Source organism: Camelus ferus, chromosome 17, assembly GCF_009834535.1.
Source record: "Camelus ferus isolate YT-003-E chromosome 17, BCGSAC_Cfer_1.0, whole genome shotgun sequence".
NCBI classification, from domain to species: domain Eukaryota; kingdom Metazoa; phylum Chordata; class Mammalia; order Artiodactyla; family Camelidae; genus Camelus; species Camelus ferus.
The window spans coordinates 42,318,887-42,340,961 of NC_045712.1; the positions used below are offsets into that span (position 1 = coordinate 42,318,887).

Below are 22,075 nucleotides of genomic sequence, written 5' to 3' on the forward strand. Positions count from 1 at the left end.
CTTGTCTGCTGCTATGGTTTTGGTAGCTGGACACAACCAAAGGGTAAATGGGTTCAAGTGTAGGGTGTTGGCAATCCAGAGAAATGATCTCTCTCAATAGCTTAAATGATGGTTTATTCCCTCTAATCTGAGCAGAGAGGACAGAGGTGGGGAGAAAGGAACGCATCAACAGACCACAGGGCCTGAGGAGGCCAAGGATGGGGTTGTGGAGGGAAGTGTGTGTCCCCTTACATCTACATGCTGAAGTCCTGCCCCACAGTGGATGCTATTTGGAGATGGGCCCTTAACAGGTAATGCAGGTTAGATTAGGTCATGAGGGTGATCCTCTCCTGATGGGGTTAGAGGAGAGGAGAGAGACAGATCTTTCTTCAACAGACGTGTGCTGAGAACAGGCCATGTGACGACATGGCAAGAAGGTGGCCTGCAGGCCAGGAGGAGAGCTCTCGCCAGAACCTGAGCCTGCTGACACCCTGATCTTCCAGCCTCCAGAACTGTGAGAAATACACTTCTGTTTTTAAGCCAGCCAGTCTATGGGACTTTGTTATTGCAGCCTGGACAGACTGAGGCAGGTGGGAAGGATGTAGCAAACAAGCCAAAGGATGGGATGCTGTGCTCAGAGAATGGCATGCTTGATTTGAGATTCCTTCATTTATTCACTTACAGGCCAGGCATTTTTGAGATTTTGGAAGTGGGGACGAATTTTCCCAAGATGACAGCAGGAGCTGGAGTGGGAGGGATGACCAAGAAGCTTTCTTTAGAAGAATGAGGCTGTGAGAGCTGGAGGTCAGGGGGTGGGAGCAAGGAAGGGACAGAGAGGTTTCTATAAGAGCAGGTTTTACAAATAAGAAGAGCTGTAACGGCTGAGCAGCAGCAATGGAGGGCGTTAAGAGGAGCTTACCCCCGCTCCCTAGGCTGTGAGAATGCATGACCAGATGAAGAGGCAGGAGATGGAGGAACCTTCTAAGAAGGTCTGAGGACATGGGCCTGTCTGCTGGATTTGGAGCAGCATTTCCAGACACAGGGGTTGAGACCATGGGTGGAAATGGGTGGGGTTGGGAGCAGGTTGGTGGGGCTGGGGTCACTGGGAATCGCATGGAAGGAGGGGACTGGCTGGACACTGATGGCGTGAACACAAGATACGCAGTAGAGCAGTCTTCATCTCAGAGGCTCTCTGAGGAGGGAGCACTGGGCCCGGTGGCCAGGGGGCTTCTCCTGGGCATAGCCAGAGGAAATCAAGAAGTGATGCTCTTACCCGCTGCACAGGTTAGGGGAGTGAGCATCAAAGGGTCTTTACCTCCCAGCTTGCTCTCAGATCCAGCCTCCCCCCCGTTCCACTGCCACCACCCCACTTTGTCACTGGGATGCTATGAGGATAAAATGAGGTATTCAATTGTAATGATGCCCTGCCTGATCTCTCTGCTTCTACATTTGCCCTCTGCCAACACATTCTTCAGGTAGAGGGGGATTTTTAAAATATAAATCGGGCCACTCCGTTGCTTAAAGAAAAAAGAAAGCCAGTGGCTTTCCCTGCCCTCAGAACCAAGTGCAGGTCCAGTTCCTCAAATTCCCAGAGATCCTCCCAGCTGTAGGCCTGCCCCTTGCTAGTCTTCACCCCAAAGCACTTCTGCACCCTCTGCCTGTTTCCTGTCCCTCTGGCCTGCAGTCCTCACCCTGCATGTCCATCTTCAGGGCAACTTCCAGGCCCCACCCACTGGGTCAGCAGCCTCCTTTAACACCAGAGTTCTCTCCCCTTCCACCATGGGTTTCCTCAGAGGTGTTGGGGAGCAGATTAATAGCTGCAGATGAATTGTGCATCTGTGGACACGGTATGCGTCAAAGTGCAGGGCGAGGCATACATGGCCTCCCCGCCAGGTGAGGGGGTGAGTGGGTCAGTGAGGGAGGCAAAGCCTTGGGCTATGCCATCAGGGCCAGGCTTGAGGACTCAGCTCAGCTCTGTGCCCGACAGTAACCTGCAGGTCTTGGGGGTAGTGAGGGGAATCCCTTTTCTATGTCCTTGGACCTTGGGGGCAGGTTGCTGGGGCCCTTTGCCTTTCACACCCAGCCAGGGAAGCCAAGACTAGAATCCTTGAGGATTAGTGTAAATGAAATTATCCCTTCTAAAATGGGAAGCCTGAGGCCCCAGAGGAGGATGGCTCCTGCCCCCAAGGCCTGAGATGTGAGTCCTGCACGAGCCTTTGCAAAGCAAACCGGAACACTGGTCATGGGTCCGCGGCCAGCATGTCCCCGAACCTGGGCTGTTCTGTGTTCACCAGCACCCTGTGGAGAACAGCCACTGCCCGGTCCAGTTAGGCCCCCTTCTGTCCTGCTCCTCAGGGTGGAGTCAAGATTGGGCCTGCTTTTCTTCCCCTCTGAGGTCCCAGGGTCTCAGCTGCTGACCTCCCACCAGCAACTGCTAAAAATCAAACATTTACCCATTAACCACAACAAGCTAAAGGGTACTTCTTAACACACGCAGAGTAAAATCTGTCTCCCCAGTGGCCTACAATCCCTAAAAAAAGTCTCCAAAGACCTGCTCAAATGCAATAGGTGAGTCTTTGAATTTATTCTGTGTCAATAAAGCTGTGCCACTGAAGTCTCTTTCCAGGAAGGGAGATCATTCTGCCCCTGAGTGTCCACATCTTAGAAAAGAAATGCTTTTCCCCATTCTATGCAGGTTTTTTTTTTTTTTTTTAAACCGTGGCAGTTTCAGTCTGGGTTGACACCTCCATGCTGGATTTACAAAGACCTACCACCCTTCCGTACTGCATAAGAGGTGAGCATGAGGGAGGGAGGATTTGAAAGAACTTTCTCTGGGACTCGGTGAACTGGTGGAAAGGAGAGACTGAACCCCACTGTCCAGTGTGAGGTTGGCTGGAGATGTCTGTGGAGGCCAGGCAAAGGGGGGTGGGGCAGTGGCTGAGCAAGCTCTTTTCCCACCATTCGGTGGCACAAGGACGTACGGTGTTCTTTCGGGCCAAGTAGATACTGGGGAAGGTAGCCTGGTTTGAGGTACCTTGGTGGGACCCCACCTAAGAGGACTGTTTTCTCAAGTAAGGGAGGCCAGCATAAGAGAGACTGTGTGGGGAGCCAGATGAGGGGACAGGAGCTGAAGATGGGCCCCAAAAGGTCAGTGGCAAGCACATTGCTCGTACTAAGGAGCAATGCAGAGGTCCTGGAAGGATCTCTGAGAACTGTCAAATATTCCTGTGGAAAAGCTAATTTCTAGGAGCCTGTCTGGTGCACTGATAATTAACCAGTGCAAGCTGAGAAAGAACTACCACTGGGGGTGGCCAAGTAAGACCTCTGCCCCTTCGCTCCCCTGCATGGACCCTGCAGGAGCCAGAGCAGCAGAGCAGGAGCGGAAGCGCTGGGGAGGAACAGAACCAACTGTCCCTCTCTCTGCACCACTGGTCCCTGGATGTGGGGCAGGTGATGGGAATCTCTGAAGAGAAGGTAAGACTGACGCTTTGATTTTGACTCAGCCAGTCTCCTGTCAGCAGGTCAAATGTGCTGTGGGTCCCACCTCAGCCAGACAAGCCTGGTCCAGCCACTGAAGGAACCACAACCTTCTTTTCATCCATGGCTTTTCTTCCACCTGTCTGGACAGAGTCCACCATTTCTAAGTGTTTTTTTCCTCCTCCTCTCACATACTTGGAGAGGCCCTACCCAGCTGTTCAGTTCTCAGCTTGACTGTGTTTTGAGGGCAGGGGGACCCCAGATTGAGGGGATTTGAGGAGCCACATCCCCACAAGAGTATAAGAGAACAAGTCAACCCCAAGGCACACCCAAGACCCTAACCCAGAACAGGTATTGGGTTGGGGGGGGGGGAGGTAGGGATAGGAAAGGTCTTGAAAGGAGGGAGGCTGTCCTCAATGCTTCTGGGATTGGGCTTGGCAGTGGGTGGCTGGTTCTGGGGCCAGGTGATGGGGTGCAGCCTCCATCTGCAAGGCTGGTCTTGCTCATGTGTCCAGCTGTTTCCAGGCGAGCATTTAGGCAGCTCTCTGCTGCTGCTGGTCTGGCTTTGGAGACACAGTCAGAGATATGTGCTGCTCACAAAGGCCACCCCGGGGGCTAGAAGTATTTTCTGAGGTCTCCATTTCCTTCTCTGAGGGCACTGACTTCAGAGACCTGGAGGGAGCAAAAGGCTGTCATTGGCTGACCAGGAGTTGCTCAATTAGTGTCCTCACCACTGTGTCCCTAAAATAAGGGACTCCTGGGGGCACCATATTGGCCTCTAGGGAACAATGGACAAATGGTAAGGCAGAGGCCTAGCTTTCTGGGATGGGGCCACTGACATGAGTCCTGGGCTTCAGAGTACAAGTAGCTTACCGTGGGCAGAATCCCTGCTCCAGGTCGTCAATGGTGTCCTTCAAGGTCTGGCCACGTGTCTCTGGCAGCAGAGCACAGAGTAGGCCAGCCACGATGGGGAGGCTGCCGTAGATGAGCATAGTGAGGGCCGAGTGGTACTCGTCCAGCAGGATCACGAGTGGGGTGAGGATGCCCCCAATCCTCGAGAAGACGCCCACCAGCCCCAAGCCCGACGGCCTGCGGGAAGGCCAGTGCAAACTGAGCAGACCTGGCCTCACCTGGGCCCCAGCGCACTTCCTTGGGAGAGCCCAGACCCCTCATCTGGCCCCCACAGGCCTGCAGGCTCTCCATTTTCTCGCAGCAGACGGGGCCTTCCTGCATACTGACTTCTCCTAGCCCACCTGTGTGCCCTGCCCCTCTAACCTCCAGGCCTCTCTGTCTGCCCACTGCACTCCTGCTCACCTATCCAGTCTCAGGTCAAAGGTTGCACCTCCTGACTACCTCTCTCCCCAACTGGAGTGTTCCCTCTGAGGCATTCATCCTTGGACTTACTCCATATGCCAGTTCTGACAAGGTTGGGGTGTGACCCCCTCCTAGACCTGACCTGGGGACAGCTGGTAACTTTGGACTCGTGTTCTCCGTGTCCTGGACCCCAGCCAGCACTGCTGCCCAAGAGCCAGCTCTGTAAGCTCTTTGTGGAACACCATGAGGGCAGAGGAGGGATGACCAAAATCAGGTCCAGAGGCAGAGGAGCAGGAGTTGTACCCGCAGCCCTTACCTGACGACGGTGGGGAAGAGCTCAGCCGAGTACACGTACGAGATAGTAAATCCGGCAGCCGTGGCAAACTTCCCCAACACAGCCAGCACGGTGACCACAATGGGCAGATCTGTGGGGGACGCTGGTTAGCCATGTGGAGGGAAGCCAGCCCGATCACCTGGCTCCTGCCCCCTGCCCTGTCCTCCTAAACTCCTCACCCCTTCTGCACCCAAGCCCCAGAGAAGCCCTCACTCCTGAAAAGTCCTCACTCCAGCAGCAGGTGAGGGTGAGCCAGGGGCTGGGGCTAGCCAGTCCTGGTACCTGCTGGAACAAAGATGATGGTGATACACGTGAGGCCACCCAGAATCAGAGTCCCCATCTGGCTCCACTTGCGGCCGAACCAGTCCATCATGAAGATGCTGGAGCAGCGGGCAGGCACCTCAACTGCTCCGAAGATTAGCTGTGTCAGGTAGATGTTCAGGCCAAAGTCCCCCACCTTGAGGCCCAGGCCGTAGTACACCAGGCTGTCCACGAACCTACAGAGTGTCCGAGACCACCTGTCACTGCTGGGTGATGAGACACCACACACTCAGACGGGGAGCCTGCCTTGGTCAGAAGTCGTAACAGGAGACAGGAGCACAGCCAGGGAGAGACCAGCTGGTTCCCACACAGCCCAGCCCAGCCCAGATAGCCTCCAGCCACAGAGACATGGCAGCCCTTTGGCTGGGGCCTCAGGGAGGGCCGTGGGCCCCAGGGCACTCACCAGATGGAGAAGAGAATCAGGGTCACTTTCCGGAGCTGTGGGTGTCGGAACAGGTCCAGGGCATTCCCTGTGGGGCCAGTCTCCTCTGGGACCAGCTAGGAGGAAGGTACAGAGTGAGGGGCCAGGCAGGAGGGCTGCCGTGGGTCAGGTTGGGGCAAGGCTGGCCCGGCTGCTGCCAGTACCTGGCTCAGGAGCTCGGGGGAGAGTTTTCGACTGTTGACTGAGGCCACCTTCTGGATTAGTTGTTTAGCCTCCCTGACCTTCCCTTGGGTCAGGAGCCACCGTGCAGATTCCGGCAGAGCCCTGGGAAGGAGGTCAGAAAAGGCTGTGACCTTGGGGCCTGGACTCCAGAGCCTCCCCACCCGCCAGGGTCTCCCTGCTGTTCCAGTTCACACGCACCCCACAGGCCTCACAGGCTTCCTCTCCCTCCAACCCCATCACAGCACAGCCCACCTGGGGGTAGCTTGCTCCTGGGAAGTATCTCACCAGAAGTAGAAGAAGAGCAGCAGGACGGGTGCAGTGCCAGAGATCTGGAAAAGCCTCCAGTTCTGGACGCCGTAGGCAAGTCCTGCTAGGGCCATCTGCCCCACAGGAGAAGGAACACTGGGCCAGGACCACAGACCGAGTCCTCCACGAGGGCCCCACCCATTCTGTAACTGTGAGAGCAGAGGCTGAGGCTGGGCCAGACCCTGCCCTCTCACTCCCTGGCATCCTTGGATGCCACCCAGTCAGGGGATCTGGTACTGACCCACCAGTGCCACCATGTTAGGTGCAGGGGGACCTGACTGGGCCCCACAGGCAGTGTGGGAATGTGGCCAGCCCAGGCCCCACGGCACAGCTCTGTGGTGGAAGCATTTAGGGCACAGATACTCACGCAGGGAGACGCTGCTTAAGGTATATCCAGAGACGGCCACGGCGACAGCAAAGCGCAGGGCCATGTAGAGCTCAAAGTTGGGCACAAAGGCTGTGCCGAGGCCGAGGATGGCCAAGAGTAGCAGCTGCACCAGGATAGTGGCCTTGCGGCCAATCCTGAGGTAACAAAGGGGCAGGTGGAGGAGGTCATCTCTCTGAGAGAAAAGAGGAAGTGGGAGCCAGCCTCCAGCCCTGGCTTGGGCGCTGTGTATGAAGGAGGGTGCATCGCCCTCCCCTGGGAGCCCCCTGGGAGGCGGGACAGGGCCTTACCTGGAGACCAGTGTGAGGGGCATGGGGGGAACTCTAGGCCTATGCCAGGAGCCCCAGACATGTTAGGTCAGGGGAGCTGGTCAAGGTTCTTACCAGTCACAGAGGGGCCCGAAGATGAGTGCCCCAACGAGGAGCCCAGCCATGTACACCGACTGGGAGGTCTCTCTCAGATGCTTCCGACCGCAGACCAGGTTAAACTGAGCAGACACACACTGATGTCAGTCTAGAGGCAGCTGGGGCAGGTCCTCTATCATCCAGCCCACCCACGACAAACTTCTCAGCGCAGATGCCCGTGGTTCGAAACTAGGGCACCAGGGCAAAGTCAGGGTGCATAACATGATACTCAGAATTTTAAAGGGAAATAGAGCAATATACAGCATCTGTTTGATATCAAACTACTAGCTCAGGATCGTTCACACACTTCTCTTCAGTGACAATGTGAGACAATGTGAAGTTGTGTTTTTGGCAGCTGCTGTGGAAAAAAGCTAACACCACTAAAACTCAATGTGGAACAGAAATGAGGGTGGCAGTGTTCAAGGATCAAGACTTTGTGCAGTTCCCAATACATCCTGTTAGGAAGTAACGCTATTTAAGAATGAAATAAAAATGTTTTCTTTTGATATGTGTATTTTTTTTAAACAGTTGCTGAATTGTTAGGACATAAATCCTTAAGTTGTTTGGACCTAATTACTGAATGCTTGAAACTGTAAGGTATTTCTTTTGGCCTGGAGATGCCGTGTTAAATTACTGACCACTGAGGATGCACAGTTTGGGGAACCTCTGACAGCCACTGTTTCTTTCTGACAAATGGGACCCCTTCCCCACGACAATGACACCCTTGTGACCTGCTTGGGCCTTTTTAAGTTTTCCCATCTAGCTGCAAAATCCCCCTGAAATGCCCATCATACATAGGCATTCAGAATCCTAAGGAGCCCTCACACACCTCTTGAGGAAGGAGATCAGGGCAGAGGACATGCAGGTGCACACATGTGCCCACACGCACACACACACACACACGCACGGGGTGGAGGTGGGGTAGGGACAACCTACCTGGAGACTCACAGAGAGAATCTGAGAGACAGACAGACTGGGAAACCAAGTGGAGAAAATATGTGTCCACACAACTCTGCACACATGTCCAGTGCAGGTGACTGACCCCCATCCTGGTCTGTGGGCCCCTCAGGGAGCTCTGTGCCCTCTGCACACAGCTCACCTCCATCCACAAAAGCTTATGGGGGATCATGACACATGGGCTCTCCTCCAGAGGTCATGGAGATAGCTTCACAACAATATGAATGCCTTTTGAGTGCTTACTCTGGGCTGGGGACTATGCCAAATGTTTTACATGCATTATCTCGTATAATTCTGACAACTACACTTATGATATTCCCCTACGGGAGAAGAGGTTAAGCAAGCAGTTAATCCCAGGTCCCACAGGTGGATGGCAGTGAGTTCAGACATATCCATTGCCCCAGACAGGGACTGAAATTGAGGGAAAGCTAAGGTAGTTTCCTGAGTGAATGAATGAACAAATGAATGAATGAAGCAATACCTTCAGTTAGCCAACTAGCCAATCACCATCAGTTAAGTAACTGTTAGCAAGAAATTAACCAGTCCAGGAGATACTGTTGTGCTCCTACTTGTCTTGAGGGTAACTGTTAATTTTACAAGAACTTTAAATATGTGTCAAAAGATGGACTGCCCCTGAGAATGAACTTTGTCCCACCCAGTTCTACCCTGTTTGCTTTTTGTCTAGTTAACACCAATTACATTTGTAGTTAGACATTATTTAAAATAAATAATAAACAAAGGCCTGCTGCCTTCAGCCTCCTGGAGTCAGGACTGACTGAGTTTGTGTGGCTTTGGGTTTGTGAACTGATCTATCGGTGTCTTGGTTTCCCACGTACAAAATGGGGATAAAATAGACTCCACAGTATCACCCAACAGGATTAAAGGAATTAACACGTCATGTGCTTAGCACAACGCTGTCACACACAGGAAGCTCTTGGCAAATGTTAGCTCAGCTGAGGGTGTACTGGCCCCTGCACACATGAAGCTCACGGCTGGTGACACCGGCACTTCAGACACACGAGGCTGCAGCATTCTGAGTGCCGGGCCAGGGAGTCCTCCAAGGCGGACACTCCTGCTCAGTGGACGCCCTCACCACTGCCCTGTACTGTAGATATCCCTCATCTGATCAAATCCTCATTCCAACCTCGTGAAGGCCTATCACTCCTTCTGTTCTGCAATAGAGACAGAGGCTTGGAGAGGTGCCAAGATCTACCCAAGTTTACGTGCTGGTGTCACCCTGCAGGTGGGACAGAGATAAAGAAGGACTCCAACTTGGGATCCCAGTCATCAACCTCCCAGCCCTCATGCCCACAGTGGATGCTTCTGTCTGGGGCCTGCCACAGTGGCCCACACAACCCCACCCCCATTTCTTGGAGCACACCCCACCACATCCCCTTCCCCTGTTCCAAAACCATCAATGGCTCCCTCTGGTCCCTTGGAGAAAGCCCAAATTCCGCAGCACTGTATCTGAGACCCTTAAGAGTTGGCTCTTGCCTCTTCCCAGCCCCTTTTGTATGTTGGTATTGCTCACACATGCCAGGCATTTTCATGCTCCAGACCCTAGAAATGGTTCTTCTCTATGCCCCCACTTCCCTCCCATTCCTGCCTTCTTTAGTCCCAGGACAGACCATGCTGTTGTTGCTCTTCACAGATAAGCTAGTTTCCTCCCTATCCAGAGGTTTGTGTGGGCTGGGAGTCATTTTCTTCTTTACCAAGAATGGGCACCCAAGGAAGTGTCTGGCAGGTAGGCTGAAAAGAAGAAACGTACTCTGTTCTTCACAGCCTATAAGGAAATGTGCTCTTTTCTTTTCAAATTCAGATCCTTTGTAGCTCAGTTTGCATATGAAGCTGCTGGTTATAAGGAAACTTGGGATGTTAGGGCAGAGGGAGTCCTTGGAGTAAAGGGAGCAGAGCCCCTGCTCACAGACTGGGAACCAAGGTGGAGAACTCACACCAAGGTAGCCGCACTCTGGAGCTGAGTTTGGGGCCGTCATATGGTTCGGGGCACAAAGTACCAAAGATGTACATTCCCTTGGGAATCACTGTCCTTGGTGGGGTACATCTTTGGGAATATGTCACGGAAAGACCAGAGGTTCAAGGCCCAACCCAAGGGTCAGCACAGTCTGAAAGCACAAGGTGGAGATTAAGGATAAAAAGAGAGGCCCCAAATTCTTTAGATCATTTCATTCAATTCACACCCACCTGTGCAGCCCTACTGCAGGCACACCAAGTTCCTACTACTCCCCAGACATTGCCTGCTTCCTGTTGCCCGGCCTTCCTTTTGCTATTTTCTGTCTATAAAGGACCTCCCTTCTTCTCTATCAACCTTCTTCCGGTCCCCTGGTGCCCAGCTCACATACCAACTCCTGCAGGGAGCTGTCTGCTCATTCCCTCTCCAAGAGGAAGCAAATTCTAGTCTCAGAATCCAGCTAGCCCCCAGGAGCCCAGATCATCCCCTGACCATCAGGGGTTCCCAGAGAAGGTGAATAGGGTGCCTCCCTTCTCTGACTGTTCCTTGCAGAGTTAATACTCAGGGGTGTTGCTTGAATATAATTCCATGAACAGCGCAGCAGAGGCTATGAACAAGGGCTAGAGTTGGCTCGGAGCACTCCAGAAGTCTGCCTGGGCTTTAAGAATGGTGATATTTGGCCAGATGAGCAGAGTGGTTATAAGCCCACGTAGACATAGGAACCTCCAGAGCATCTAAGGACCAATGACGGCCAGAACCTACCATGGGGGTGATACTGGGAGACGATGGAGGGGCCACTGACTGGGCTAAGCTGGGCTAGATCCAGAGGCTGGGAAAGTTCACGGGTCACCTACTCTCCCTGTGGGGTGGAATGAGGGGGAGGGTCAGGAAGAAAGCAGGCAGGCTGCCAGGGTTCTGGGGGCAGGTTTATGGTCACATATTAAAAATGAGTGTTTACTCTCTGGGCTTATGGATTACCCTCCATTAAGCCACAGGATTTGACACCATAAAGGTGAGAGCTGCAAAGACCCTCAACACCTGCCCCTTGGGTTTCTGGACTATCTGTGCTCTCTCCCATTCCCACAGGGAACTGGGCAGCAGGTGCTAGAATGAGGGTCCCAGCTCCACCATCAAGTCTTTAGGTTGCCCTGGCCAACTCATCTCCCCATTCTGTGCTCGGCCCCACTGTCCGGAAGCAACCCTTCTTGCTCTGACGTGGCTGGAGTGGGAATCTCTTCATTGACCTGTCTGTGTCCCTCCTAAGAGAACAGATTTGGCGCGGGCAAATGCTCAGTTACATCCAGGATGAGTCCCAGAGTCACAGGTGCCCTCCAGCATTTCAGAGGCAGGCAGGCAGGAAGAGATCTAGAGAGAGAGGCCAAAGGCAGAAAGCCCAACTCAAGCAAGCAGGAAGGCAGACAAGTGGACAGGGAAGGGGTAGCATCAGAAGGTTAGGAGAACCCAGAAGGTAGGTAAGCTGGCAGACATGCAGGGGCAGAATGAAAGGCAAATGGAAAGACAGATGGGAACATCAGGGAAAGAGAGGCATAAAGGCATAAGAATAGGAGAGGACAGAAAGAAAGATCACCGTGCAGACAGAAGGACAGACAAAAGGATAGGCAGGGATGAATGACAAATGGGCAGACCCCCTAGATAGAGGAAACGGATGGAGAGATAGAGGGCCCAATAAGCAGAGGATGAAGAGGAAAGTGGCCACTCAGGCATGGAGCGCAGGGACAGAGGCAAAGGCAGCCACACGAGAGACTGAGGGCAGAGCGACAGGCAGAGCTGCTGACGGACCCAAAATAGGTGGACAGACAGGCCACAGGGCAGTCTTACCTCATTCTCTAGGGATGGGGGCCTGCCCTCAGGATAGTCCCAACCTGTCTCACAAGACTGGGTCTCATTGAAGCTGTGGCTGAGGATGTCCTCCAGGCTGGCACCGTCAGGGGGTGGCCGGAACATGAGGCAGCGTTGGGGGCTGCCTGTGGCGTCCAGAGGCACGCTCAGTGCCAGCTGCTGGGCAGCGCTCAGGTTGAGAGTCTGGTTCTTGACCCAGGCCACTGAACAGTGGTGGGGCTCATCCAGGACCATGAAGACCTGGGCAAACATGTTGAAGGCACCCAGGAAGCAGGGGAGACTCACCAGGATCAGCAGCTGTACCTGGAAGCGACCAAATTCACCGATCTCAGCCATGATCTGGGCAAAGTGAGCCATGTCTACTGGTTACCACCTCCAGAGCTGGGGCCACCAGACAGCTCTGCAGCTTGCTCTGGGGCACTTGCTCCTCCAGGCAGTGGTGGCAGGTGCATTAATGTTTAATCCAGCCTTGCCTGGCTCCACCTGTCACACTGCAGCTCCCTAGCTCTGGCCTGAGAAAGACAGAATATGATGGAAAAAATAGGCCACTCCTGCCTGGAGGAGCTGAGGATGTTTTATGGACTGTGCGAGAGACATCACAAGAGGAACTCCTCAGGACTAGCACACAGCAGTGATCACTAACCAAATGTTACATGGAGTGCTGAACATTCCCCCCACAACTGCAACATCCTGTACAATCACACCAGCGCAAAACCCTCCTACTCTGATAGAATCCACGCTGTGAGAGTAGTTGCAACACTTACATGAACACCAAAGTCCCTTTTAGCCCATACTAGGTGGAGTGGGTAAGTCAGTGGAGCAGCAAGGACCCAGTCTGCACAGTAATTCTGCCAGCAGCCCGATCTAGCCTCTTCCCTGGTGATCTTATCTTTCTCCTGCAAGGTCCCCAGCACGTGCTGGCATGCACCACCAGTCAATCTCAGGGCAGCCTGAAGGCCGGGAAACCCACCAAGGGTATAAATGCTTCTTCTGTCAGCACCAATGACAATTCAAGAATGGAGGGCAATTGCAGTAGAGCCAACAGTTGCTATGACCTTGCTGGAGTCTAAGCTGGGATGGGGGCACAGTCAGGATTCTTAGAGGACTGAGGACTAATAGATGGCAGGACCTCTGGACAACAGTGATCTCCCACAGGTAAAAGCCCCCATCCTTTTTACCCTGGAGCCAGACTTACTAGAGGAAGACCCAGGGCTTGGAAGGCATCTGGCTCAGTTATGGGAGGTGGGGAATGACAGGGCTGAAGCACTAGGGAAAATGCACGTGTGTGAAGGCACACACACTCACATAGTTGCTCGTGTATGTCATAGGAAAGGCCTTTCACGCTTTGGTTTTGAATTAATTTTAAGAGCTGGGCAGAGGAGCATGGGTGACGGGAGTGCGAGGAAGCCAGGCTGTACAGGGAAGTTCTGGACACAGGGTGCCTGCCCCTGAGGCCTATTAATCAGTCCACATGAAGGGGGTGCAGGCAGGGCAGAGCCGAGGGTCCACAGCCCTGCAGGAGAGCGCTTGTCGTTCCGCTCTGCCCCATCCCAAGGTACCCCCCAGGCTCCCCACTGTCCCCAGCCTCACCCCTTCCTCCTCACCTAGCTCCCTTGTATGTTCCTGTCCTCAGCACAGCCTTGACTGAACGGCCAGGAAAGCAGATACTACCAGCTGTCACTGCTCACTTCAGTGCTCACACTGTGGGGGAAACGGAGGTGGCGACAGGAGCCTGCGCTTGGCCCTCATCATCTCCTCACTCTCATCAGAGACAGGATTCTGCTTCTTTCAGCTCCAAGGCTCCACAGGGGCTGGAGCTGGGATGCAGGAAACTTGGGCTCTGCCATTTAGTCACTGTGACCCTCAGTCCGCCCTTCTATCCTGCTGGGCTTCATTTCTTCATCTGTGCAAGGGAAGAACCTGAACTAGGTGGTCCCTAAGGATTCTTTCATTTCCCGGTGGGGCATTCGGAAACACAGACTGTGGATGGTGAGAGGATAAGGCTCAACCAAAGACCTTCCATAGTTGTAACCATGATCCCCGGATCCCACTGGCTTCACTTCATCTCTACATTCCCTCAATCCTAACTTTTTGGTTAACTTACTTGTTCTTTTAACCCTGCCCCTAGCCCAGAGAGCCTGCCAAGGCTCCCTATGATGCTTCAAAGCCCACCACCACCTCCATTCTCTGCGGGAGCCCTTCCAGGACCCCTGTGGCCCCAGGGACCTCTCTACCCTGTGGTCTCACTGACCTGGGAAGACGAGCTCAAAGTAGTATGTGTGCTGGTCTCTGACGTCCCCAAGTGGTCTGGTCACCTCCACCATTTTCTGGGAGACTGCAAGGTAGGACGGGGTTGCCACTGGCCCTTCAGCAAGAACCCACAGCCTATCTGTCCTCTTCCTCTCCTTGTACTTGTCTTCAGCCAAGGGCCCAGCTAAGACCAAAGAGACATGTAACAAGAGTTTTCTAACCACTGGAGCGGTGTAAGGTGAATGAACACACAATCACTGGCGGTCACCTGTCCACAGAGTAGAGGGCGGTGTTCACGTGTAGAGTTGGGGAGAGGAAGGTATTCCTTAAACATTGCCTAATAAATATGCAGTGGATGGTGTTTCAAATCTCTTCCAACTTTGAGAACAGCTCTAGTAAATAAAAATGGCGGGTAGGAGTTTCGGTTTCTGGTCCAGGCTGTAAGCAGCTTGGAAGTTGTCACTTCGCTCTAGCGAGTAAAAAGCTGAGCAAATCGAAAAATCAACAACTCTTCTTAGATCCTTCAGAGGAGTGAAGTCACAGGGCAAACTGCTGTCTTGAAATACAGAGAATTATAACTTCATGGAGCAGAAATCCACAAACACAAACTTCCACAGGAACCAGTATCACAGGAGGAAAACCCAAACTGTAATTGATGGGCTGCTGGAGGCTCAGGGTGGGTACGGCTGAGATTTGGCGGCAACACAATGTTGGAGAACAGAGTTGGACTGACTTCCACAGTTACTAGAAAGTACTCAAGGCAGTGTGGTATTGGCAAACAATTAGACAAATAGATCAGTGGAACAAAAGAGGGAGCCTAGAAAGAAAGTCAGATTCAACCGATCTTTGACAAAGGAGCAAAGGCAATACAATACCAATGGAGAAATGACAGTCTCTTCAACAAGCGGTGCTGGAACCACTGGACACCCACAGGCAAAAAAAGGAAAGGAAAGGAAAGGGAAGGAAAGGGAAGGAAAGGGAAGGGAAGGGAAGGGAAGGGAAGGGAAGGGAAGGGAAGGGAAGGGAAGGGAAGGGAAGGGAAGGGAAGGGAAGGGAAGGAAAGGAAAGGAAAGGAAAGGAAAGGAAAGGAAAGGAAAGGAAAGGAAAGGAAAGGAAAGGAAAGAATCTAGACACAGACTTTAAACTCTTCACAAAAGCTAACTCAAAATGGTTCACAGACCTCAATGGAAAATGCAAAACTATCTAACTCCTACAGGATAACATAGGCAAACATCTAGATGACCTTGGGTACTCAGTGATGACTTTTTAGATACAGCACCAAAGGCATGATCCATGAAAGAAGTAACTCATAAAATGAAAATTTTCTGCTGTGTGCAAACCACTGTTAAAAAGAGAATCAGAAGACACGTCACAGACTGGGAGAAAGCATTTGCACAAGACATGTCTGATAAAGGACTGTTTTCCAAAATACAGGTATACCTCAGAGAGTCTGTGGATTCAGTCCCAGACCACTGCAATAGAGTGAGATTCACAAAAAAGTGAGTTTTTTGGTGGTTGTTCCTAGTGCATATAAAAGTTATTTTTTAACTATACTGTAGTCTCTTAAATGTGTGGTAGTATTATGTCTAAAAAAAAAACCATGTACATACCTTAATTTAAAAGTACTTTATTACTGAAAAATGCTAACCATCACCTGACAACACAGGGTTGCCACAAACCTTCAATCTGTTAAAAAAAAAAAAAAAGCAGCAAAGCATAATAGAGAAGTGCAGTAAGAGGCTGCCTGTACACAAAGAACACTTCACAGTCAACAATGAGAGAGCAGACATGATTAAAAATGGGCAAAACACATGAACAGACACCTCGGAAAAATACATACAGACAAGCACATGAATAAACAAGCATATGAACAAATTCTCAACATACTGTCATTAGGGAATAGCAAATTAAAACGAGATACCACCACACACTTACTAGAATGGTCAAAATGTAAAGCACTGACACCACCAAGAACTAGTGAGCATGTGGAGGAACAGGGACTCTCATTCACTGGTGGGAATGCAAAATGGCACAGCCGTTTTGGAAGACACCTGTTTTCTTAAAAAGCTTGACCTATTTACCGTACAATCTGCCACTGGGCTCCTTGGTATTTACCCAAAGAAGTGGAAACTCATAGCCACACAAAAATCCACACACAGATGCTTATAGCAGCTTTATTCATAACTGTCAAAACTTAGAAGCAGCCAGTAGGCAAATGGATTAATAAACTGTGGTACATTCAGATGTGGAGTATTACTCAGAGCTAAGAAGACATGCGCTATCAAGGCACAAAAAGACATGGAGACATAGTAAATGCGTATTACTATGTGAAAGAAGCTATTCTGAAAAGGATACATATTGTATGATCCTAACCGTATGACATTCTGGAAAAAGCCAAAACTTTGGAGACACTAAAAAGATCAGTGGTTGCCAGGGACTAGAGGGGTAGGAGGGATGAACAGGCAGAGCACAGAGGATTTTAAGGCAGTGAGATCATTCTGTGTGAAACCATAATGATGGGTACGTACCATTATGCACTGTCTAAGCCCGTAGAATGTTTACAACAGCAAGAGTGAACCCGAACGTAAACTATGGACTTTGGGTGATAATGAAGGGCCATGTCCGTTTATCGATCATAACAAATGTACCCTCTGGTGCAGGACGTTGACAGTGGGAGAGGCTGTGTATGTCAGGAGATATACGTGTACTTTCTGTTCAATTTTGCTGTGAAACTAAAATTGCTCTAAAAAATAAAATTTATTGTAAACAAAAACAAAAAATGTGAGCTGACCCCCCAGGAGGAATCCAACTGTCACACTGAACACTGCTACTATGAATAAGCAGAGGTGAGTAATCTGGCCCCTGGACAAATCTGGTCTTGCTAGAGATAACGCCAAGTGGAGAGGCTGTTTACTCTTGCCCCCACCCCACTGCCCTCCACTGCCACCACAGTCACTTTTCAGTAGGAAGCACCTCCTCTCTGTCCCCACAATAGTCAGAATCCACTTTTAAAACCTGCTTATCTGAAAAGCAAATTCAATCAGCTCTGATGCTGTCAACTCCAAGGTCCTAGGACCTGCGCCCTGAATTACTAGCACCCACCCACAAGCAGTCCTATCACAGCTCAAAGACCATTTTCTGTTGAGAAGGAGTTACTGATCAGGGATTTCTTATCCAGGAGGTGGAGGAATACAGAAGAGAGGGACCCAGAATCTTACATCAAACCTCACCATTTCAATTATCAAAGCCAAATGGGAACAAGCTCAGCCTTGCTCTGAACTTTCCTAAAGGGACTCCGCAGGGCTTGGCTCTGGCACCTTTCCCCCACCCAACAGCATGAGCAGAATTCAACAGAAAAGCTCAGTGCAAGGTGCTCCTCATTCCACCCTAGTCACATTCCTTGGGCAGCTCTCCCTCCCTTTGGGGAGCTTCCCCATTTGTACAACGGTTTGAAGCTGCTCCAGGTAATTCGTAGATTAATACATACTTTTTTTTAAATGTTAATGTGCACCTTGATGTTTCCCTACTGGCATGAAAACTTATACTGGTGACTTCCTGACCCACTTCCCACTGCTCCCACCAACAGCCAAAGAATCCTTACACAACCAAAGACAATTTATTCTTTATTGATTAAAAATTAATGAAACATGCAGAAAAGTATAAAGTCAAAACAACAAAAAAAAAAGGAGGGGGGTAGTGAAATATTTTACATCTTCCATAATCTAGCATACGTCATCAGGAGGAACCTCCATTTTTTGATACACCATTATTCTCTCCTCCAGATTATTAGAATATCAGCTGGCTCTAGGATTTGGTTCAAAACTTAAACAAAAAACCCCAAACAAATCCATTAGTCATTTAGAAAGACCATATGTTTCACAAATAGCATTGGCACACATTACCTTGTGCTAAGTTAGTCCCTATCCCAGGGACCAGGGGATCCTGGGACTCAGGGAGAGGTGTATCCTGAACTCCTGGGAGGGAATGAGGTTGCTCACCAGGTCACCTGCTGTCCCAGCTGGGAAGTTTCTGTTCACTCATTTTTTTCAGCATCACTGCACAAGTCAGCAAAGGGAGTCCACCATACATCATGCAGAAGAAATAACACTGTCCTGGGGCGTGGTGTCTGACTCCTAATTCCCAGCAGGGCATAAAAATGACTGGAAGAGAAAGAGAAAGCCCCAGCCCACTTCCATTGTCCTTCCTGTCCCACTGAAGTTCAAAGGTAATGGCCAGCTGGAGAAACTGAATTGGGGGATGGGCTGCTGCTTAATCCCAGCCTGGGCTCCCAACCACCTCCAAATAAAAGGTAGAACAGAGTGATGCCACCACCCTTTGGATTCATAAATAAGTAGATGATGATGGGCTTATTTGAAACCAAAACACAGACTCTAAGGTAAGCCCCTTGTCTTGTGCCAAAGGCACGACCTGTTTTTTGTAACTTATTCCTACCTTCCTGTCCTTATTCCCGCAACCCTCCTCTAAAAAAACAAAGGAAGAAAGAAGAAAGGAAAAGAAAAACACACAATTTTTCCAGCAAGCTGATCAATCTCCTTTTCTTGCTCCAGGCTCAGCAGGCTCCTTTCTCTTACCAATCCTGCTGGGACCTTGGACTTTAGTGTCTGATCCTCTAATCTACTTTCCTCCCAGGCCCCATCCCAAACCACCCCCTCCCTTCCTCTCCAACACCCACCCCTTTTCCAACGTGCCTTTGTATCCAGGCAAGCGAAGAAAGCCCATGACTAAAACTACAAGCTCAGAATGAAACAAAAGCTGTAACAAGTCCATTGTGGGGAAAGCTCTCAGAGATGCTCCGGGAGAAAAATGGTAAAGCAATCTTGTTATTCATGGACCAACAGTGCTGGAAAGGACTCGAGTGATTCTGTAAGAGGCAACTCTCCCCTTTCAATGGGACCAAAGCCCATCTTTGTGTGTCGTTGTAAGGCCAGATTGAGTATCCCTTCCATTTACAAAATTTGTTAGGTCTATCTGCAATTAGACAAAGGCTGACTGTGAAACAGCAGGAAAAAAAAAAAAATCAACCCCACTGATGATTCACATATTGCATTATGAGTGCTCTTTCCTAAACCTAAAGAATAATTTATGTTATTTCTGTAAAAAATCAAATGAGCACTGTCTACTCATAGATCCTAAAAGTCATGGCACATGTGGTTTCACTTTCCATCTTGGGTCAGGTTCAGCACACAGAAGTGTGGACCCCCTCCAGAGGGTCAGTGCAGGAGAGGGGCAGAAGGCAGGCCTCTCCGGCCCAGTGTGAGCCTCCTTTATTGCTGCAGAAATCTCAGCCTTGCATTTGCTCAGGACTTGGAGGCCAGCCAAACTGATTTTCATGGGAGGATCAAGGAGCAGTTTTTTTTAATCAACTTTTTAAGACATGAAAATAAATACTTCCACAATGATATGAGTTACGATTTTTCCTGTTCAAAAACCACTGCTGGGAAGATTCTCTTTTACAAGCCATTACTTGATGTTTTCTCTAAAAACAGTCCAAAGTTCCACTTTGAAGGATCCGATGGTTGAAGTTCGATTACAGTCAGATGTTTTGCACCAGCTGAAGTTAAGGCGAGCAACCCTTTCTGGAGGAAGCAATGAAGAGGGGTGCCTGAGAGCAGCTTCAGCAAAACGCTCAGAAACATTGTGAATAAAACAAGAACACAGTTTGGGCTGCCTCCATAGAGGCTGTGCTTTTTCCTAACAAAGGCTGCTAGAATTCATATCAGATACCGAAAAAAAGAAAAACCCCCAAAACAAAAAAAACCACTAAATTCTCTGGGATCCAGCTGAACAATCAACTTTTAATTGCTACTTCAGTGGTAAAGAGATATCCCGAGATGCCTGCGTCCTGTCAGGGGTGGGAGGACAAGCCAGACGAGGAAGCCCGATACAGCTGCTACTCTCCACCCAGCGCCACCACTGGAGTAAGGCAAGAGGAGCTGACAGGTCTCCCTCCTGGGCCTTGAGGCACACAGGCCACTTCTCAGATGGAGACAGGGGACAGGTGCTGTAAGTTTACTAATGGAACTCTTTAAACGGATGCTGGCCACTGGTGATCCAACTTTTCTTTTCCTGTGGAAAAAGGGGGAAGGATGGCAGAAAAAACATAAAGGAAGACCTCTAAAGCTCCTAGCTGGGAGGTTTGTTGCTGGGTTCTTTGGCAGTAGTGGGTTTAGGCCAACAGAAGCAACAGAGATACGCATGTGTGGAATCTCCTTAGGCCGCCTCCTCCAGGGCTGTGTTTTAGCTGATGCTGAGCTGGGCAAATCCTATTAGTTTACCATCATCAGGAATATCCGAGCCTTCGACACCAGATGCCTGAGAACCAAACAAAATGAGAAGCTGTGGCTATTTATAAACAAAACAGCAGGTAGCAATTAAAACTGATACAGGGACTATGGGAAGGAAGGCAGTGGGATCAGGTTCCTGGGATACAAACAGGAGGCAGATAAAGGTGTCTCTTCCAGAAAAGGTGGACTCTCAGTACAAAGGTGGAATTAGATGGGCTAACAGTCTCTCTCAGAATAAACAGTCAAGGGCCTGGGGCGGGAGGCTTTCTGGGAGAGAGAGGGGAAGGGCGGCCACTGAATGGAGACAGCAGCCCAGGGTGCTGGGGAGGGTAAATGAGCACAGTCCAAAGATTTTAATAGCGTCATCACTCAGGGAATATAGAAGCTGCTCTGCAGAGGCGGCTGGTGTGTAACAAGTGAGATGGTTTAACAAGGAGGAAGGGACGAATACCAGTTTGAAAGTGACAGATCGATTTGACTGGGGTTCTTCCACAATTTTCTGCAAATTAGCTGCCACTGTAATCATACAAACAGAGAAAGTAATGAGAAGCTAAGTAGATCCACTTTCAACCCTATTTTCACAACTTAAATGGTAGTTTAGGATCTCTGTACAATCAAAATGGAAGCAAAAAGATAAATCACTCCCCAAACGCAAGTTTTTTTTTTAAACTCATCTCCAAGTGGCATAAATAAATCTTGAATCATTGTCAAATTAACATTCTTTAAGATGCTGTATTAACTTAGGAAAGATACTCAGGTTCAAGAGGTATGATTTCCTATTCATGGGCTAGAAAGCCCTAGACAGGGAATAGACCAACTACGGCCTCTGGCCTGCTTCTGCCTGTGAGCTCAAAATGGTTTAAAAAGGACAAAGACTGTACATGGTCCACAAAGCCTAAGCTATTTACTTTGTGGCCCTTTAAAATTCCCCTAACTTGCCTTAAACAATGGCCTCTTCCTTCAGTAATACATACCTGTGGTCTGACTGTGCCTTTTCTTCATTCCTGCTTTTTTTTAAGGACTAAATCTCTAATGATTTTTGCTTACCTCTTAGCTCCAGAACGATTGAATTCATCCACCAAAATGGATTAGATGTGACCAAGCTTACTCTAACTTGTGACTTTTGTCATCATGTCTACCAGAGTCTCCCAGAGACCTGGGTAAGGTTTCACTTACTATCTTCGGGGGTCACAAAGCAAACTCAGCAGTGTGACTTTCTTTTCCATAAGAAACTGTCCCCAGTACCTATTATTTCAGCAAAGCCGAGAACCATTAGACCTACCCAGTGGAATCAAAGCCTGGTTTCCTAGACCCTAAGTCTACAGGCAGCGACATGGGGGCACAAAGGCAGAACACAAAGTAGTTACCTATTACTAAATCCCTTCCATCGACGAGGCCAGCGGAGATGAGTTCCTGAGAGACACCCTCTGCTGTATCTGCAAGGACAAAGAAAAAGGCACTCCAGTTCTTGTGCACGCACGTCCCTGCTAACAACTTCCAGAGCAGGTGCTAGCACAGCCAGACCGAAACCAGCTGCTAACTTCACAGAACGAACATGGCAAGTAGGGTCTTCCTCCCACACCAAGGTTTTTACCACCAGGATTATCTCA

At 50.2% G+C, this 22,075-nt stretch overlaps 2 protein-coding genes and 1 long non-coding RNA gene across 3 annotated transcripts in view; 1 reads left to right on the forward strand and 2 right to left on the reverse strand.

Moving 5' to 3' along the window:
* Positions 1–258: 258 nt before the first annotated feature.
* LOC116657267 lies at positions 259–10,209 on the forward strand. The gene is made up of 3 exons (XR_004312369.1): positions 259–337; positions 8,411–8,415; positions 10,199–10,209. It is a non-coding gene; the product is annotated as an uncharacterized LOC116657267 (long non-coding RNA).
* Positions 2,535–12,359, reverse strand: SLC22A13 (solute carrier family 22 member 13). Its single transcript, XM_006173680.3, is given in 12 exon segments — positions 2,535–4,069; positions 4,071–4,128; positions 4,330–4,545; positions 5,087–5,195; positions 5,387–5,601; positions 5,829–5,923; positions 6,011–6,131; positions 6,315–6,418; positions 6,420–6,484; positions 6,703–6,857; positions 7,104–7,207; positions 11,890–12,359. Coding segments are annotated over 12 exon segments (1,656 nt in total). The 5' UTR covers positions 12,268–12,359; the 3' UTR covers positions 2,535–4,033.
* A 5,411-nt stretch (positions 12,360–17,770) lies between these two features.
* Positions 17,771–22,075, reverse strand: part of OXSR1 (oxidative stress responsive kinase 1) — a 72,366-nt gene continuing 68,061 nt past the window's right edge. The window contains 3 exon segments of the mRNA XM_032459235.1: positions 17,771–20,493; positions 20,917–20,981; positions 21,833–21,901. Of these exon segments, the coding sequence (XP_032315126.1) occupies positions 20,419–20,493; positions 20,917–20,981; positions 21,833–21,901 (209 nt within the window). The 3' untranslated portion in view covers positions 17,771–20,418.